The sequence below is a fragment of the Epinephelus fuscoguttatus genome, linkage group LG17 (genome assembly GCF_011397635.1).
Source record: "Epinephelus fuscoguttatus linkage group LG17, E.fuscoguttatus.final_Chr_v1".
Taxonomy (NCBI): domain Eukaryota; kingdom Metazoa; phylum Chordata; class Actinopteri; order Perciformes; family Serranidae; genus Epinephelus; species Epinephelus fuscoguttatus.
Genome location: NC_064768.1, coordinates 5933704 through 5953434, shown reverse-complemented (window position 1 = coordinate 5953434; position 19731 = coordinate 5933704). Strand labels below are relative to the sequence as shown.

Here is a 19731-nt window from a genome sequence, read left to right as displayed (position 1 = left end):
CTACCAAGAGTGTAATTCAGGAATGTTGGGAATACAATAAATTTCAAGGTAATGGCTTTGGCTGGATATCAAAGGCTAAATCGTAGGAATATAGGCTGGAAAACATTTGTTTTAATACCCCTACGCCTATTAGTAATGTCCCTCCCGGCTATTCCCGAGACCTATAATAGATCTAAGCATAATGGGGTTAAAGAAAGAATGGGAGCAGAGTGTGATAGGACATCTAGCAAGTCATTATATAAGGCATAAGTGTTATAGTTATTTAGATATATATACAGAAGGGTCCAAAGATGAAAAGGATAGAGTAGGCATAGGAATACATATACCATCAATGAATATTAATATTGGAAATAGGATACCTGATCAGATGTCAGTTTACACAGCAGAAATGATGGCAATCATCATAGGCCTACAGTGGGTGGAGGAAGTAAGACCTGACAGAGTAGTATTCTGTGTTGATTCAATGACTGTCCTTCTCAGTATACAAACTACCACATCTAACAGGGAAGATTTAATGCTGGAAATTCAGCAAAGTTTGTTCAGGTTATATAGGATTGGGGTGGAAGTGCAACTAGGTACCTGCCCATGTTAGAATAAAAGGTAATGAAGGAGCAGATAAAATAGCCAAAAAAGCAACTGCAATGAGAGATATTGTAGATATACCCCTTGGTAAAGGAGAAGCTAAAGCAATACTCAAAAAAGAAATAATGAAGAAATGGCAAGACAGATGAGACAGAGATAACAGCGGAAGGAAATATTATAGTGTTCAAAAAACCATTACTACATGAGGAGTGTATAGAGGCAATAGAAGGGAGGAGACTGTCCTAACAAGATTAAGATTTGACCACACAAGTCTAAATAAAACAATGTTTTTGATAGGAAAAAGTACTTCAGATGAGTGTTCGGAATGTAAAATAACAGAAGATGTGGAACATATATTGATGCACTGTCGAAAGTATAGGGAAGAAAGGACTAAACTACCTCAAAAGATTGGTAAGACAGGTAGAGAGTGGAGTCCTGAGGGTATTTTGGGAACAACAGCTATAGTTGAATATGTGAAGGAGACAATATTATATTATAGAATTTAAGGTTGGTTTTTGTTGTTATTATTATTATTTGTTTATTATTATTATTTGATTAAAAAAAAAAAAGGATTATTAGTTAGGCTACCTAATGATGTACAGTTGTTCAGGATAGTAACCATAGATAGTAACTCATACTATATTCTCCGGTACAGTAGATGGCGGTATGCACCCTAATAAGCGATGGTTGCAACCCGCCATGAAACCAAAAGAAGAAGAAGTTTACCGTCATTGGTACGACGTAAGACGTCACCAACCCGGAAGGAGGCTCGCAGCAGAGTTGTCGCAGCAGCTCAGCTGATTTTTCTCCGAAAATTTCCTAGCAGACTGAAATAGATCCTCCACCGCTGCTGCTGTTGTTTATTTGTCGTTGACGTTGTTTTGTTGTTGTTTACACTCTGCGTCGCCATCATGAACGTGACGCTCGCGGTGAAGCAGTACATTTCGAAGATGATCGAAAACAGCGGGCCCGGGATGAAGGTGCTGCTGATGGACAGAGAGACGGTAAGAGACACACCGGGTGTGTTTACAGTGTATATGAAGTGCTAGTTACATAGTTATGCTGTGTATATATACTAGTTATAGGCTTCTATATGTTAATAACGTTACTGTCTGTCAGTCGGCTGTTTGTTTACATCCTGCAAACGGTGTTTAAATATCGGACTGATCAGTGAGAGACAGAGGTCTGTTCACTAATATGTTATCAGAGCAACTGATGATGAAGATGATGATATCACTAATCACGAGCACTAACGTTTTTTAACATGTGAACACACACACACACACACACACACACACACATACAGCGTATGTGACACATACACAGACACTTTTTTTTTCCCTTTAAACAGACATTTTACATTTTACTTTCTTGCTATATTTAGCATTGGTAGTTACAAGTTAAAACTACAGTTGGAGACCTTTATGTGACTAACTCTTTACATGAGACAGATAGTCTTAAGAAATCCCGATCCTCCTTGTAGTGCTTCTAATGGCATTTGCTTGAAGCCACAATGCCTAAACAAAAAGAACAACCAGTCAGAGGCAAGGGGTCAAGGGATGCAGATGTCAATCAAGCCTTGTGAACTGTGGTCAAACTGTAAAACTATGCAGTACTGATCAAATATGAATCAAGATTCTGTTACTGCATTGCCGGTTTATTGCCTCGGATGTTCTCAGAAATACATATTTTTGTGTACTATTTAGATGTAAAATGAGAGAGTTGGTCCGGCCAGTGGGCTCGACTGTTTCCAACATGGCTGCCTTGTTTAACATGACTGCAGTCCAGTGATTGATATGATTGACAGCTGTGTTAGAGACTCCTCAGCTCTGATTGGTTGCTTTTGTTTATGTGCAGTAAGGCAGTACAAGGGCCTGTCCCAATACCCATACTTCCCCTAGAAATACTCACTTGCACTTGGTTGTGTGTGTTCATGTTTAGGCTAGTGGTGTCCCAAAACAGAAGTGAGGTAGTGGAAGTGGTTTCCAACACTTAAAACCCGCCCTAGATTCCAAGGGAGCCCCGACCCACTCTTTCAACGAAGTGGAAGATGAAATTTCCCAGAATACCATGCGAAGTCAGCAAGTTTTGGAAAAAAACTTTTACTGTATGATCGGAATGTAGGCTATACAAACAACAGATGGTTGGACTAGCGTAAACTCATCAGCAACTTGGTTGAACACAGTGTCAAAATATTTAAACAAATCGACTTACCCGAACAAAATCGATCAGAACTAGAAGACGTCATAGGCGCCTCCTGTTTTCAGCATTTGTTCTCCGTTGATTCATCAGACGGAGAAGAATAAACATAGCACACACACGCCACAACACAAATGCTGGTGCCGGGGTTCTGACAAATAGAGCTACCACTCAGAATGACCTTCTAACACAAACTGCTCATTCATGGTGCGTTTAAGTGACGGGAAAAAACCCCACCAAAACCATACCAGGCAACACAACCTTACATTTAACCACATTTATAGAGGTAGTAGCATATTCTGATGGATAATTCCTACCCTATATAATGGCCTACTCTAACCACATTGTGATAGATATTTACCTGACAGAATGAGCTGCTCTAGTTTTACCTACATTTATAGAACTTGTAGTCTATTCTGATAGATTCTTTCGCTACTGGTAGGTCATTCTGAGTGGCTAGCTCCATTTGTCAGAACACCAGCATTTTCATTGCATCGCTACTACGTGTGACGTATGCCTGCACGTCGGCCACGCCGATTTGTATGAAGTGGTGTCTCATTTCTTAGGAAAAGATCTCTACCCTAATATTTCTCACTTCTCTCATCAAGGGTTATCTTGCAAACGAGCGCACTCAATATCAAGTGGAAGATTTAAGGGGTAGAGATGGGATTGGGCCTAAGGAGAAGAAATATGAGTCCTTATCATGTGGCATTGACAAAAGTCAAGGACTGAAACATTTGCTGCCGTTTTTAATCACTTCTTATTTTTTGCACTTTGAGCATCCTTCTTTTTGTGCATAGCTGTTCTAGATAAATTGATGGGTTTTTTTGCATTGATCTCAGCCTATGAAACTTTTTTGTGGCTGTCCAGCCTCATTGCATTGGTGTGTGGGTATCTCTTCTGCTGTCCTGTCTTCTTTGCCATACAGACACATTTTTGGCAGTTTTTTTGATTTAAGGACAGAATCTATGCCATCCTAACTCAGGATTCCTAACCTGGGAAATCCCTAAGTTAGGCTGGTTCGATAATAGCTAAATTCCTATCCCAAGGTAAGATAAGACTGTTTTGTAAATGCAGTAATGAAACATGTTTCTGAAAGAGTGAAAATCTTGAATGACATCCTAAACTGAAATGAGAGGATTTCACATTGTGGACATTTCTGTAATGAGGCCCCAGAGCCTGATGATGTATCTGTACACTATTATATATATATATTTATATACATAGTGTGTGTGTGTGTGTGTGTGTGTGTGTGTGTGTGTGTGTGTGTTCAGACCAGTATAGTGAGCGTGGTCTACACTCAGTCAGAGATCCTGCAGAAGGAGGTTTACCTGTTTGAACGGATCGACTCTCAGAACAGAGACAGCATGAAACACCTGAAGGCCATCTGCTTCCTGAGACCCACCAAGGTACAGAACCACCTGTGTGTGATAATAACATTTGTTTTAGTGATAATAATACTGAGTGTCTGTCTGTTTGTTTTCTGCAGGAGAATGTGGAACATCTGATCCAGGAGCTACGGAGACCAAAGTACAGCGTCTACTTCATCTGTAAGTTACTTTAACACTCAAAGTGTTAACACTGATAGAGGATCATCAAATTTCACTTTTTCTTCCCGGAGTCATAACTCAGTAATCACACTGACACACGTGATAGACACATCTTAAGATTCAGCGTGACTGACACTCAATGAAGATACCTTTTTCTGTGGTGTCCATCCAGAATAAACGTCCATAAATCCACTTAGAAATCACAGAAAAAGGAAGCTGCAGAACTTGCCTGAGAATCATCATGTTTTTAAGTTATCTTCAGTGTCAAAGTTATCCAGTGATAGTTATCTATACATTCGTGGGTACACCGCAAACAGGAGCTGCTCAGAGATCATTCAACACACTTTGAATGGAGACAGTTTGACTAAATGTAAACAAATACAGGTTAGTTCAACCCCTTGAAGCTTTTAATTTTGTCTGAGCTTTTTAAATGTTATATTTAGTTTTAAATCTTCTGACTGCAGTGTGTGTGTGTGTGTGTGTGTGTGTGTGTGTGTGTGTGTGTGTGTGTGTGTGTGCGTGCGCGTGTTCATGCGTGTTCCAGACTTCAGTAATGTCATCAGTAAGAGTGAGATCAAAGCTCTTGCTGAGGCTGATGAACAGGAAGTGGTGGCTGAAGTCCAGGTGAGTCCATCCAACATCCAGTATCTTCAGTGTTTACTGTTTTACAACTTACTCTGGTTATTGAAGTAAGTTATTAGATCATTTCTGATGGACATTTTGTGTGCACATGTTGTCTAAAGATCAAACAATACAGTTATTAATTAATAAAATTATTGGTGCATTAATTAATCGTTTAGACACAAAGCTGAGAAGTTTGACATATGACGTCTGTGTGTGTGTGTGTGTGTGTGTGCGCGCGTGTGTGTGCAGGAGTTTTATGGAGACTTCATCGCAGTGAATCCTCACCTGTTCTCCCTCAACCTGCAGGGAGTCGCCAGGGTGAGAAACCACAAACCTTTCTAACTCTTTAAAGCCTCTAACAGGAAGCTAAACATCAAGGCCCGGTTTCACAGACAAGGCTTAAGCCTAGTCCGAGACGAAAATGCTGTTTGAGCTGGCTTAACTCTAAGTCACTTGCACAGACTTATCTTAAAATAGTTGTAGATTTAGTCTGTTCTGGATTAAACAAAGCCGACTGCGAGAGGGTGGATTAGAGCTACTCTAGGACTAAATTGAAGCTTAAATTAATCCTTCAAAGAGGCGGGTTTAAAGGGAGCACAGACTGTTTTGGAGCATGGAGTATTTGGAATATCTAAATGAAGACCAATATGCACTACAGAGGCCAGCCAGACAAATACTTGTGGATAGGAGTAATCTGTTGAATCAGTTTGATGAAATAGCTTTCCGAAACCGCTTTCATATGTACAAAGAAAGTGCACTGGAGATAATCACTTTGCTTGAGCCTAGACTTTCCTCTATGTCTCAAAGAGGAGGGCCTGTACCCAGTTCTCTCCCAGTTCTGATCACTTTGAGGTTCTTGGCATCTGCAACCTTTCATCTTGAAACTGGTGATTTGTGTGGTGTCAGTGAAGCAACAGTGTGTAGAATAGTTCACAATGTCTGCAATGCCATTTGTGAACTGAGAAGTCTGTACATTAAATTCCCTTATGCTGCATTCACATTGTAGCACTTCAGTTAGACAAAAAGATGCGTTTAATTAAATGAGAAACTCAACCAAGGCTGATCTAAATCGCAGTTTGTGGTTACTACAATACTCCCACTCTTGCCAAGTAAGAAAACGTTTATTTTCACAACTTACAGTATTTCATTACATTGTTCAGCATTGCTCATGCATCTTTCTTTGAGCAGCTCTCTTTTAATTTCATATCCAATTCAACCTATAGAATTCTCATTTTCATGTCATTTCTCTGGGATGCCATACCAGATGTGGAGGGTGCACAGTCACTGTGCACTGGCTCTTCCAACAGCGTTAGAATAATTTCCTCAGGGAAAAGAGCACTGTTAGATTCACAAAGTCATGTGGTCCTTAGAATGAAATAAAAATACAGATAGACACGGACAGTGGAATATACTGTACAGTACAGGCCAAAAGTTTGGACACACCTTCTCATTCAATGCGTTTTCTTTATTTTCATGACTATTTACAATGTAGATTCTCACTGAAGGCATCAAAACTATGAATGAACACATGTGGAGTTATGTACTTAACAAAAAAAGGTGAAATAACTGAAAACATGTTTTATATTCTAGTTTCTTCAAAATAGCCACCCTTTGCTCTGATTACTGCTTTGCACACTCTTGGCATTCTCTCCATGAGCTTCAAGAGGTAGTCACCTGAAATGGTTTTCCAACAGTCTTGAAGGAGTTCCCAGAGGTGTTTAGCACTTGTTGGCCCCTTTGCCTTCACTCTGCAGTCCAGCTCACCCCAAACCATCTCGATTGGGTTCAGGTCCGGTGACTGTGGAGGCCAGGTCATCTGCCGCAGCACTCCATCACTCTCCTTCTTGGTCAAATAGCCCTTACACAGCCTGGAGGTGTGTTTGGGGTCATTGTCCTGTTGAAAAATAAATGATCGTCCAACTAAACGCAAACCGGATGGGATGGCATGTCGCTGCAGGATGCTGTGGTAGCCATGCTGGTTCAGTGTGCCTTCAATTTTGAATAAATCCCCAACAGTGTCACCAGCAAAACACTTTTCTGCGTCTCACAAAGACACGGCGGTTTGAACCAAAGATCTCAAATTTGGACTCATCAGACCAAAGCACAGATTTCCACTGGTCTAATGTCCATTCCTTGTGTTTCTTGGCCCAAACAAATCTCTTCTGCTTGTTGCCTCTCCTTAGCAGTGGTTTCCTAGCAGCTATTTGACCATGAAGGCCTGATTCGCCGTCTCCTCTTAACAGTTGTTCTAGAGATGGGTCTGCTGCTAGAACTCTGTGTGGCATTCATCTGGTCTCTGATCTGAGCTGCTGTTAACTTGCGATTTCTGAGGCTGGTGACTCGGATGAACTTATCCTCAGAAGCAGAGGTGACTCTTGGTCTTCCTTTCCTGAGTCGGTCCTCACATGTGCCAGTTTCGTTGTAGCGCTTGATGGTTTTTGCGACTCCACTTGGGGACACATTTAAAGTTTTTGCAATTTTCCGGACTGACTGACCTTCATTTCTTAAAGTAATGATGGCCACTGGTTTTTCTTTAGTTAGCTGATTGGTTCTTGCCATAATATGAATTTTAACAGTTGTCCAATAGGGCTGTCGGCTGTGTATTAACCTGACTTCTGCACAACACAACTGATGGTCCCAACCCCATTGATAAAGCAAGAAATTCCACTAATTAACCCTGATAAGGCACACCTGTGAAGTGGAAACCATTTCAGGTGACTACCTCTTGAAGCTCATGGAGAGAATGCCAAGAGTGTGCAAAGCAGTAATCAGAGCAAAGGGTGGCTATTTTGAAGAAACTAGAATATAAAACATGTTTTCAGTTATTTCACCTTTCTTTGTTAAGTACATAACTCCACATGTGTTCATTCATAGTTTTGATGCCTTCAGTGAGAATCTACAATGTAAATAGTCATGAAAATAAAGAAAACGCATTGAATGAGAAGGTGTGTCCAAACTTTTGGCCTGTACTGTATGTACAGAATGATTGACAGAACTGTTACTTTCTTTGGAACATTTACCATTTGTGCTCAGTGCTTCATGTCCACTGTCCAAATGGTCATCATCTGGTATACCATCCAGAGGTTGCTGGTCCTCTATTATTCCAGACAACAAGTCACCCAATTCATCTGTCTTGTCTTTACTTGGTGGTGGTCCACCACCAGTAGTAAATCTCTCTCTTCTGGTCTCTGTATTCTTTTTTTTTTTTTCAAATCTAATTTGATGTTCTTCCACAGAGTCTGTGAAGGCAGATATCATTCAATATAAACAATGTCACAGAACTATATGACATCTGTGATATACGGATCATAATGGACATATCTCAGCTGCAGTTGCTGTACTGCTCTTGTGGTTACATTTTTGTTTGCATTGAATTCACTGCAAATGGCAGCCCAAGCACTCCTCTTCTTATGCTCAGTAGCAGCAGTATGGCTCTTACTTTCAATAACAGCATGATTTCCCACAATTTGTTTAAGTAGAGTTTTTTCATGCTCAGTGTAGTTCTTTGAGCGTGTTCTTTTAGCTTCAGCCATTGTTTGGTGTCAAAATTCCCTCCAGCAATGCTGTCCTCAATTCCATTCCAGGTTTTTGTTAGCACCATTAGGCTACCAGGCTGTGCTCCCACTTAATCTAACGAGGCTTGACCCAGGTGTTCTCATTTATGCTCACTCCAGGACTAACTAAGACAAATTTAAGCCACGTTCATGCCAGCCACTTAAATGCCTAGCTTAACTAGTCTGACTTAGGCCTACTCCTGGCTTGATATAAACCTTGTCTGTGAATCCGGGCCCAAGTGTACCAAGTACTACTTAAGTAAATAGTGAGTGTGTACCTAGTACCAAGTATTATATAAAGTAAGTGATGAATACAGTGTCTGCTTTATAACAACTATTAACAACTAAAGTTCTATATGTAACTTTAAGAAAATGCTTGTTATTAGTGACCCCTCTTTCCAAGGTTGTTAGATGAACTGCAGTCAGCATCCTGTTGCTCATGCTCTGTAGCCTCAAATGAGCATCGCTCAAAACAACAACAAACATGAGACTGACCAGCACCATGCTGATAGAATGACATAATGTTACTATCTACAGTGTTCCTATATTTCTTTTGGACCATTTGCTCCACGTTACTAAGTAGCTTAAGATTTGCAAATACCTTATCAGCTAACATAATGAAGCAATTAACTGTAGATCTATGTAGAGTAGTTCAAGCCTTGTTTCCACCAAACACTTGTGGTGACAGACAGACCAAACGTAACCCTTCAGACATGGTACCTAGACCAGGGCTGACCCTGGACATCTGGGGGCCCTAAGCAGGATAAGCTCCAGGGGCCGTACTTTGCCATAAATAGACAGTTAAGGATACACAAAACCAGATACCGTATGCAATTATAAACCTCATGCATTACATTTTTACCTCTATCAACATGATGGGCCATAGTTTACTGCTACACTCACTTACTCAAGAACAGATGTTGGGTGGCTTTGATCAGCAGTTTCAACTGGATCTGAGAGTAAGATCAGTTGGAAAAGCTTCAGTAACTTTTGTGTACAAAATTTAATTTTCCAAGAAAGACATCCACAATTTGGCAGCAAACATGAAACTTACCAAATGTATTACTGGAACCAACCCCAGGGGCTGATGATGAGTCAGCTTCAGTGTGGGATGATGATGGGCCTGGTAGGAAAAAACATTAACATTTATCATTAGCATTTTTAAAAAAATTTTTGGAGTCCATTACTTTATATCAGTATCTTAATCATTATATCTAAAAATCATAAATAAGTTCAAATTGTTGTAAACAATTCAGTTTACTGTGGATCCATCTGGGTTCCCCCTAGTGGCCACAGGGCCCTAAGCAGCCACTTAATTCACTTAGAGGGAGGACGGCTCTGACCTAGACCTTAGTGTTTCCACTGCAAGCAGTACCCTAAATGTGGGCGAGGTTGTTGTCACTCACTGCTCCGTCCAGCACTCGCTGTATTTCCTCATTACTGGTGACACAGATGGAAGTCTGCACCTTAGCACCGTTTATCGTCCACAGAATGAGGCTGCATGCCGACATTTTCAGAACAAAATAGAACAGGCTGCAGTGAGAGTCTCTCTCCATGGGATATTTAAAAATAGCAGCTTTGTGCATTTAGTCCTTCTCAGGCAAGTGCAGGGATTTAGTGTTGCTGGAGCCCACAGGAGCGACGCTCTGCGACACATTTTTTTTCTCTCCAAGTGAGGATTAGCATATATGCAGGTCACATAATTAAGATATATATGAATGTTTCAAGAAAGTGTATGTCATCCAAGACAGACGATAAAACCTAACGTAATGGTCGAAGAAATTTAAAGTGTGCTGATGCATTGAGTAACATTACAAGTAAACATTCCACCCTAAAAGTGGCTGTCAGTCAGCCCACTTAATTAAGTTATTTTTTTTCTCAATCTACATCTGCTGTGAGAGGCAGCAAAACATCCTTTCATTTTATAGTTACAATTTACTAATAAAACTCTCCACGGTATGAGCAGTGGTTACATGAGCCTCAAAACCAGCCGCAACTCAGCCCTGAGCAGAGTGACGTCCGCTATTGACTAATCAACGGACTGCAGTGTTCACAGCTCCACCTTTTAGTACTAGATCTGTGTGCTAGGTACTCCAGCAAAGGGGAAACCAAAAATTGGGATGGTAAGGAACAGTTCTGTTGGTACCATCCACAGCTTTTCACAGTGGAAACAGAAAAAATGTGCACTGAACTGAACTGAACCGTACTGTACTGCTCGGTGGAAACGGGGCTTTAGCTACAGCAAGCTGGCTAACATTCGCTCAGGTTACGGTTAGCTCGTTGACTGCCCCTGCATCGCTCCTGGCTAGTAAAAAGTTCTTTGAACGTCATTTACTGTTGGCTAAATCAACAACGATTGTCGTGTTACATAAGTTAGTGCCATGGATAGGTTTGCCACACATTCGGATTGTTGTATGTTTTTTGAGTGAGTGCCCCCAGACAATGACGCTTCTTTCCCGGACCACATATTGTCCTGTCTTTCTGAAAACATACTTCTAATTTAGAATGTCAGAGTTCCAAATAAAACCAGATTCCTCTACTGGTACTCTGTTTTTCCCTCTTTAGGTTTATTTATATCACTCTTAATCACATCCTTTATTTTTTGCATCCAATTCTGTGTCTGTAAACAGGTAAAAATAGGTAGAACACAGGGATGATTGGCCATATGCCTATACTTCTTTTTAATTGGTAGCAGAAATTCGAAAAGTGTACCCTATCACTTAGCAACTGCTGCACGGGCTGTCCCTTAGGTTGGCAATCCATTCATTTCACATTATTTTGTGCATTTAGTAGGCTTTTGTGTCATCCTCGTACCTAACAGCAGTCAGGGTACCGTTGGCTATGACGTTGAGGTCTCTGTAACCCTCCAAGGATATGCCTCCCCAGACCATCACTGACCGACTGCCAAACCAGTCATGCTGGATGATGTTACAGGCAGCATAACGTTCACCACGGCCTCTCTGTATGCATATTTGTGTGTACTCGTCAGGGTCGGAGCTGGGAGCCCTCCATGTTGTCTCGGTGTACTCAGGGTCTGACCTCCGTCCTTCTTTCCCTGAAGAAATGTCCAATGATCCGCTACCAGCTGTCCTCCGACATGTCCAAACGCCTCGCAGAGAGTGTCAAGGTTTCCACAGCAACACATGCTCATCACACTTATCACAGATCTCTCAGGTAAATGTTAACATTAACCTCCTTTACGCTCCACCCGTCAGCAAATCATCACAAAGGAGTATGAGCTGTTTGACTTCAGGAAAACTGAAGTTCCTCCTCTGCTGCTGATCCTCGACCGCAGCGATGACGCCATAACGCCGCTGCTCAACCAGGTGACCTATCACAGCGCACCACACCATGACATCAGCTTTAAACCACAAACAGCACTGACACAGTCACAAGTTTACTTAGAGGAAACAATGATCTCTTCTTGCTGTTAATTCAACGTCTTACTCAAATAATGATGCATTCATGATTTTATGTAGTTCCCTACGGTGGCCCTGAAACTGAAAGTGCTGCACATAGCTCACACAGAAACACTGTTGCTGTTGTCATGGTTTCTGTCCTGTGAAGCTGTTCAAGTCTACTCTCTTTTTTGCTTAAAATTAACATTGTGATCACATGATTCAGATATTATTGCAGATATCCTCTGCTAGCCTAGTGTTAAGCTTTAGCGTAGTATTAGCCAGTGCCAAAAACAAGCTATTATGTTCACTTGCTGTAGTTACTTTAAAAACTGTCACCAAGTAACATTCAAAGGCCAAAACAAATCACAAACTATTAACAATTCCAGACAAAATATATTGCAGTTTGATGGTATGAATAATATTTTAAACTTCATATGGACACTTTCTGTGATGAAACAATGTGCATTATTTTCCCAATTTGTGGACATTATCGGCTGCTGCTTTTTTTTGGCGTATGCACCAGGTGAGCAACTCCATCTTGGCATACAGTATCTAGATATTATTGCAAACCTGTGGTTCATACAGACATCGTTTCGGTGCTGTTACTACCTCCAGTGCTGGCTTAAAGGTGAGACAACTCTGTCCCCTCATTTCATGATGGTACCTTTAACACAGCACAGCAAGGCGGAATAACGGTGTGAAATTTCTGCCTTGAAGAGGCATGTAAAAGGAGCAAACTTTAGCCTGATTCACAATTAACTGTGTGTATTTTGTCAGATTATTTCTACTGGCAGGTGAATTATAAGATGAAGGCTAAATTCAGCTATGTGCATCACTTTTTAATGTCCCCTGGAAACAGTTTCTGTTGTGTTGTGTGGTTCTTGCAGAGAATTAAGCTCTCAGGGCCACCATAGTTTCCTGTGTTATCATAAAATCAACTTAAATGTGCACGTTTAATGAGCTATTCCTAAAAAACATGTTCATATTTAGATTTAATTGACATGCGCCTTGGCACTTAATGAGTTATACAGTGATAACTTTATTCACTCACATTCTCTATGAATGAAGTGTCTGTGTTTACTGTATGTGTTAATGTGTTGATGTGTTGCTCAGTGGACGTACCAGGCAATGGTCCACGAGCTGCTGGGTCTGAACAACAACAGGATCGACCTCTCCAGAGTGCCGGGGATCAGCAAAGACCTGAAGGAGGTGGTTCTGTCTGCAGAAAACGACGAGTTCTACGCCAACGTGAGTCTGCTCAAAGAACACGGAGAACATTGAATGAAGCACTTTTACCTTCAGATTAATACAGAATATAATTGATAGTAAATCATGGTGTATTTTCATAGATTGATCTACCCAGCAGTATACATTGATTAAAATGAGCTCTACATTTCAGGTGATAAACACATTAATGCATCAATAATGGTAATACAATATATATATGTTATTCAGCATAATGAGTACTTTTACTTTGGGTACTTTAAATATATGTTGATGCTAATACTTTTGTACATAAACTTGAGCAAAATTTTAAATGCAGGACATTTACGTGTAAAGGTGGATTCATACTTGTGTGTCAGCTCTATGCAGAGCCTACACTGAAGTCTATGCATGTGGCCTACGCCGTTGTGAGCAATTATACTTGTTTGGTCGTGTGTCAGTGTCACTCTGCTATTACACCTCCAAAACACTAGTTGACGGTGGGGTTTCTGTGAAGTGCTGTAAAGTTTAGTTGATTCAAAAAACACATTAAACACACATTAAACATGGCTTAATAGAGACAGTTTCAAACACAACTTCACAAACCAGCTTCATTATGACTCACAGGATTCACAGACAAAGCACTTGTCTTTTGCTGGACATATTTTCCCCACAGATACAACATGCTAATGTTTTTAGCACAACCCTATGGCATTTTACATAGGATAAATTAGCCCAGTGGCTAGCAGACATTTCCTCTACTCATATAAAACCAGGGACAACAGCAACATTTAACAAAGGTAACATTACAAAATTCGGCTCCATTACAGCTCTCAAGGTTTACTGACAAAACAACTGTCTTGTGCTAAACATGTTTTCCAAACAAATGTAACATGCTAATGTTATTAGCACAGGCCTATGGCAGCCTCTACTCATCTGAAGCCAGGATAAATCAGACACAAGACTTAAAATGCTATTTTGTGGAGGCTTTATTGTCTTCACAATTTGTTGTTTCTTGTCTGTGAAATTAAAGTAAAAGGCTTTCCACTGAGGGAAAATGGTTTGAGCTTACAAAAATAGACAGGAGGTCTGCATCACCGCAATGTGTAGTTATATTTCTGGGGAGATCAAGCCAGGCTACGGCGTAGGCTTTACATCAACACAGAGCCTACGCAGTAGATACACCATCAATTTGACACAGGAGTGTAAATCTTGCATAACAGAGTATTTCTACAGTGTAGCATTAGTACTTTTACTGAGGTAATAGATCTGAGTACTTCTCCTGGCACTGGGTATGATGACATGTTGTAGTTTTCTGACGGACTCTATTTAAAATGTCATACAAGAAAAAAAATCAATTTTTTAATGTGTAAAGGCAAATAACTTAAGAAACGTGTTATATACGTTTCTTAAGTAATATTATTTATTATAATAATAATAATAACAAGATTAGTAATAATAAAATGATTTATTGACTAATAAAATGGTGTGTGTGTGTGTGTGTGTGTGTGTGTGTGTGTGTGTGTGTGTGCGCGCGCACATCAGAACTTGTACCTGAACTTTGCAGAAATCGGCACCAACATTAAAAACCTGATGGAAGATTTCCAGAAGAAAAAACCGAAAGAACAACAGAAGCTGGAGTCCATCAGTGACATGAAGGTCAGAAAGACAGACAGACAGGCAGACAGTGGAATGGACAGATGGACAGACAGCTGTTCTGAGAGGTTGCTGGTTGAAATCTCCAAACTTTTTTTTCCTGGTGTTTGTGTCCTCAGAGTGCATCACCTGTCTCTCTGTCTGTCTGTCTTTTTCTTTTCTCTCTGTCTGCAGGCTTTTGTTGATAACTACCCTCAGTTTAAGAAGATGTCAGGCACTGTGTCCAAACATGTGACAGTGGTGGGTGAGCTGTCTCGGCTGGTGTCTGAGCGTCAGCTGATGGAGGTGTCAGAGGTGGAGCAGGAGCTGTCCTGTCAGAACGACCACTCCAGCGCTCAGCAGGTAACTACAACACTAACAACCAGCACCAACTAACAACCATTCCACCACAAACCACTTGGAGTGGGAAACACCAGAGGGCCCTCAATACGATATTATCATGATACTTAGGTCATGCTACAATACTATTGTGATATTAAATGTATTGCAATATGCTGAGTATTGCTGATTATTTTCCAACTGCAGATTACTTCCCCAAAGGAAAACTTTGTCACCATCAGTTTTACCTCCTTTACCGTCTGTTCATCTGACTTTAATCATTTTTATTGCAGCAAAATGTGATGTAAAGCAGACATAAAACCTGTTAGAAATGCTGCATACACCTGACAGACTAAACTGTGGGCAGATTTAATGCCCTTAGAGAGGCCAGGTTAAAAGCCTGGGCAAGACACTTTACATGCAGGTATCCTGCTAACTGAATGGCAACACCCATGTTAGACACATTGTCTGTTCCATTCTTGTGCTGCATTTTGAGACAGCAGTCTCCAGTCCTCCGTGAGATAATGTGTCGCTATAGTCATATATGAATCCACTGACCTTGAAGGTGTCACAAGTTAATGCCACCCTTCCTGCTGTACTCAAAGATTCCTCAGCTTTATGCTTCACTTCTCCATAGAGCTTGGGTACAGCTGTGTCGGTGAAAAAACATGGGGGTGGAGTCACATACCTGGGTTCATGTGTTTTAAAGGGATAGTGCACCCAAAAATGAAAATTCAGCCATTATCTACTCACCCATATGCCAATGGAGGCTCAGGTGAAGTTTTAGAGTCCTCACAACACTTGCGGAGATCCAAGGGGAGAGGGAGTAGCAACACAACTCCACCTAATGGAGGCTGCCCCAAATTCAAACGTCCAAAAACACATAATTGAAACCACAAAATATCTCCATACTGCTCGTCCGTAGTGATCCAAGTGTCCTGAAGCCCCAACATAAAAAGTTGTTTGGAAAAATGTCATTTGAACACTGGTTTTAGCCTCATTGTAGCCTGTAGCTCTAACTGCCTCTGTGTGCACCGTGCTCACGTGTGTGCGCAAGACCAGCGAAAGCATGTGAACACACATGAACAGGGTGCCCATGTCTCACAGTCTCGCGCAAGCGCCCACATGTGAGCACAGTGCCCAGAGAGGCAGTTATAGCTGCAGGCTACAATGAGGCTAAAAACAGAGTTCAAATGACGTTTTTGATGAACTTCCTGCCAAATACTGCTGACTGAGACCTCTACAGGCATCACCAGGCAAAAAACACAAACAAACTAGAAATTAGCATCATCTAGTGGACCGAAAAAGCAACTAATTTTGTTAGCCTAGTACCAAAAGTTGTATTGAAATGTGTATTTGCAGAAATTAATTATGTATACAATAAAAGATGGATACCTGGCACCTATGTATGGATACAATCGCTATGCAACATATCGCAATACTATGCTGTATCGATTTTTTTCCCCCACCCCTACAAACACATGACCAACCACCATCATCAACCACACCTCTCTGCCTGACTTTAAAGCTCTAAGTACAAGGATGAATGAGTCCATTGAGTCTTGTCATTGTGTGTAGGTGCTCTTTTACTGTGTGGTTGTTTGACTGTATCTTTTTGTGTGCTGCTGTTTTGGCCAGGTCTCCCTTGTAAAAAAGATCATTGATCTCAACAGGACTTAACTGGTTAAATATGGGTTAAATAAATAAAAATGAAATAAAACAAACATCTTACTTCTTTAACATTGAGCTGCTGAATCAAACTGTAAACATCAGTGAAAATATAAAGCTGTTGTATTAAAGAATGTAAGAACCAGTTCCTGAGTTTGTGTCTGCAGCTTGTCTCATCGTCTCTTGTGCTTCCTGTTTGTTTCAGAACGTCCGCCGGCTGCTGCAGAATCCTCGTCTCTCCGAGCTGGATGCTGTCCGTCTTGTCATGCTCTATGCTCTGAGATATGAACGCCACAGCAGCAGCATCCTGCCGGCTTTGATGGATGAGCTGAACAGGAGGGGAGTGTCCGAGCGGCATCGCAGGGTAATGATGTCATCGCAAACACTTGGCTTAGATTGGACACCGAAATCAACACAAATCATAAGGACAAAACAAAGCGTGGCTTCTTTTTCAGTCTACTGACTAACAATTGGAACAATACAACTGAGCAAGTTCGAAAAATCAGTAAACTACAACAGGTCAGGCTGCACTAACATCTCTTTGCCAGCAGGTGGAGCTGCTTAACAGACACCTTCACAGACTGATCAGAGACAAATGACTGTAGATTGGTTTGAAGAACATAATCTACATCCATCCATTTTCGTTACCGCTTCTCCTCTTGAGGGTCGCGGGAGGGCTGGAGCCTATCCCAGCTGACATCGGGCGAGAGGCAGGGTACACCCTGTATAGGTCGACAGACTATCGCAGGGCTGACACATAGAGACAGACAACCATTCACGCTCACATTCACACCTACGGACAATTGAGAGTCACCAGTTAACCTATCTCCAACCTGCATGTCTTTGGACTGTGGGAGGAAGCCGGAGTGCCCAGAGAAAACCCACGCTGACATGGGGAGAACATGCAAACTCCGCACAGAAGGGCTCCCTCCTGGGATTGATCCAGGAACCCTCTTGCTGTGAGGTGACAGTGCTAACCATTACTCCACCATGCCGCCCTGTCTTAACATCACTATTAAAAATTAAATCTCTATGCAGTGAAATAAAAAGAAAGGCAGTAGTGTTTCAGGCAGAACAGCAGGAACCACCCAAAAAAAATACACCCTCGCCTCAGCCCTAGAGGGTCTGAGTTTATACCCAGACCTCCCTAGAAACGCCCCAGATTTACAGTAATTCAATTTAAAGTTGGTTATCATGACTGTTACTTACTGACTAATAAAGATTTGTGTGTGTGTTTTTTTTTAGATGGTGAAGTCGGTGGTGGAGTACGGAGGAAAAAGAGTCAGAGGGAGTGACCTCATCACACCGACAGACGCTGTTGCCATCACCAAACAGTTTTTCAAAGGCCTCAAGGTACGTACACACAAACACATCTGCACACCATACACCTCACCTACACTCCACCTTTTATATATTTAATGTTTATATTTTAATGTTTGTTTATTTTGTACAAGATAATTACAATACTCCCTGTGTGTGTGTGTGTGTGTGTGTGTGTGTGTGTGTGTGTGTGTGTGTGTGTGTGTTTAGGGTGTAGAGAATGTGTACACTCAGCATCAGCCTCTGCTTCATGACACTCTGGATCAGCTGATCAAAGGTCGACTAAAGGACAGTCAGTTCCCATACCTGGGGCCCAGCAGTCTCAGGGACAGGTAACATTCACACACACAAAAACAGAGAGACACAACATGTCTAAAAGTCACTTCCTATTTATTCCAAATGTCTTTAGCTTCATTGTCATGCTAGTTTGTGTGTGTGTGTGTGTGTGTGTGTGTGTGTGTGTGTGTTACAGGCCTCAAGACATTGTGGTGTTTCTTATTGGTGGAACCACATATGAAGAAGCTCTAACCGTTTACAACCTGAACCGCAGCACACCTGGAGTCCGCATCGTCCTGGGAGGAAGCACCATACACAACACCAAAAGGTAACACACACACACACACACACACACACACACACACATTGTGTCAGCATGGCAGATAAAACGATTATTATAAATATAGTGGAGTAAAAAATACATACAACAGTTAGTTCCGACCGAGTAATTTGATTGGACGAGAGGCATTCCGTGAGTGCTGATATGGAGTACAACATCACAGTAAAATCACGCCGCTCACAGGTGTTATAAATATAAATACAACCGTTAATTAACCAACTGTCACACTCGCTACATTGACGCAAAATGACACTATATAGCGTTACACCAAGAAGATGGATATTTTCCCCCAAATTACATTTGAATTAAATTATCAGTGGTCGTCAGGAGAGGACGAGGAAGCTGAATCCGGCCGTGCCAACATCCAGGTTTGCCAACGTTTCATCAGCCGAACTGGACAAAGTTAAACAGTTGCAGATCAATGTAAATACAAAGTAGCTTGTGAGTTCCTGGCGTGTGTGCTGCGTTGCCTGGCAACAGACTGGGGGTACTGTTTTTTTTTTTTTACTTAAATAATTTATTTCATCACCTTCTGTTAACATTTCCTTACTCAGCATTGGTGTTTAAGCTGTTGTTGAACTGTTGTATAAAAGCAATATCACACTCGAGGTCGTGATGTTGGAGCTTACTGTATATCGTCACGGCTGTAATTGTCTTCGGCACTCGGCCTGCGGCCTTGTCTGAATCACAACCGTGGCAATATACAGTGCAACATCACTCCCTCTCGTGTGATATTGCTGAAGTATTTGTACCTGAGTGACATCAGGGTTTGTTTGTTTCTCTCTCAGTTTCCTGGAGGAAGTGATGATGGCGACAGGTCACAGCGGTGACAGAGCACAGGGAAGTGGTCGCCATGGCAGCAGACGCTAAAAACAACAACATTCCCTCCTCTCAGTCTGCGGTCATTTTGTGTTCATGTGTGTTTAAAGGAACAGTTCAACATTATATTCTGTGTCCATGTCCCCCTCTGAAGTGTCTGTGTGGTTTCATGTCAAACCAACTGAATGTTTTAAGTTAAAATAAAACACCAAGAAATATGA

General features: G+C 41.3%; 1 protein-coding gene across 1 annotated transcript; it reads left to right on the top strand.

Annotated features, from left to right (window-relative positions):
* Nucleotides 1-1329: 1329 nt before the first annotated feature.
* On the top strand, nucleotides 1330-19731 carry vps45 (vacuolar protein sorting 45 homolog). Its single transcript, XM_049601582.1, has 15 exons — nucleotides 1330-1586; nucleotides 4056-4190; nucleotides 4271-4331; nucleotides 4876-4955; nucleotides 5205-5273; nucleotides 11499-11636; nucleotides 11725-11835; nucleotides 13024-13158; nucleotides 14659-14772; nucleotides 14944-15111; nucleotides 16961-17119; nucleotides 18001-18108; nucleotides 18286-18407; nucleotides 18548-18679; nucleotides 19480-19731. Exons 1-15 carry the CDS (start codon nucleotides 1494-1496, stop codon nucleotides 19559-19561), a joined length of 1707 nt encoding a protein of 568 aa, XP_049457539.1. The 5' UTR covers nucleotides 1330-1493; the 3' UTR covers nucleotides 19562-19731.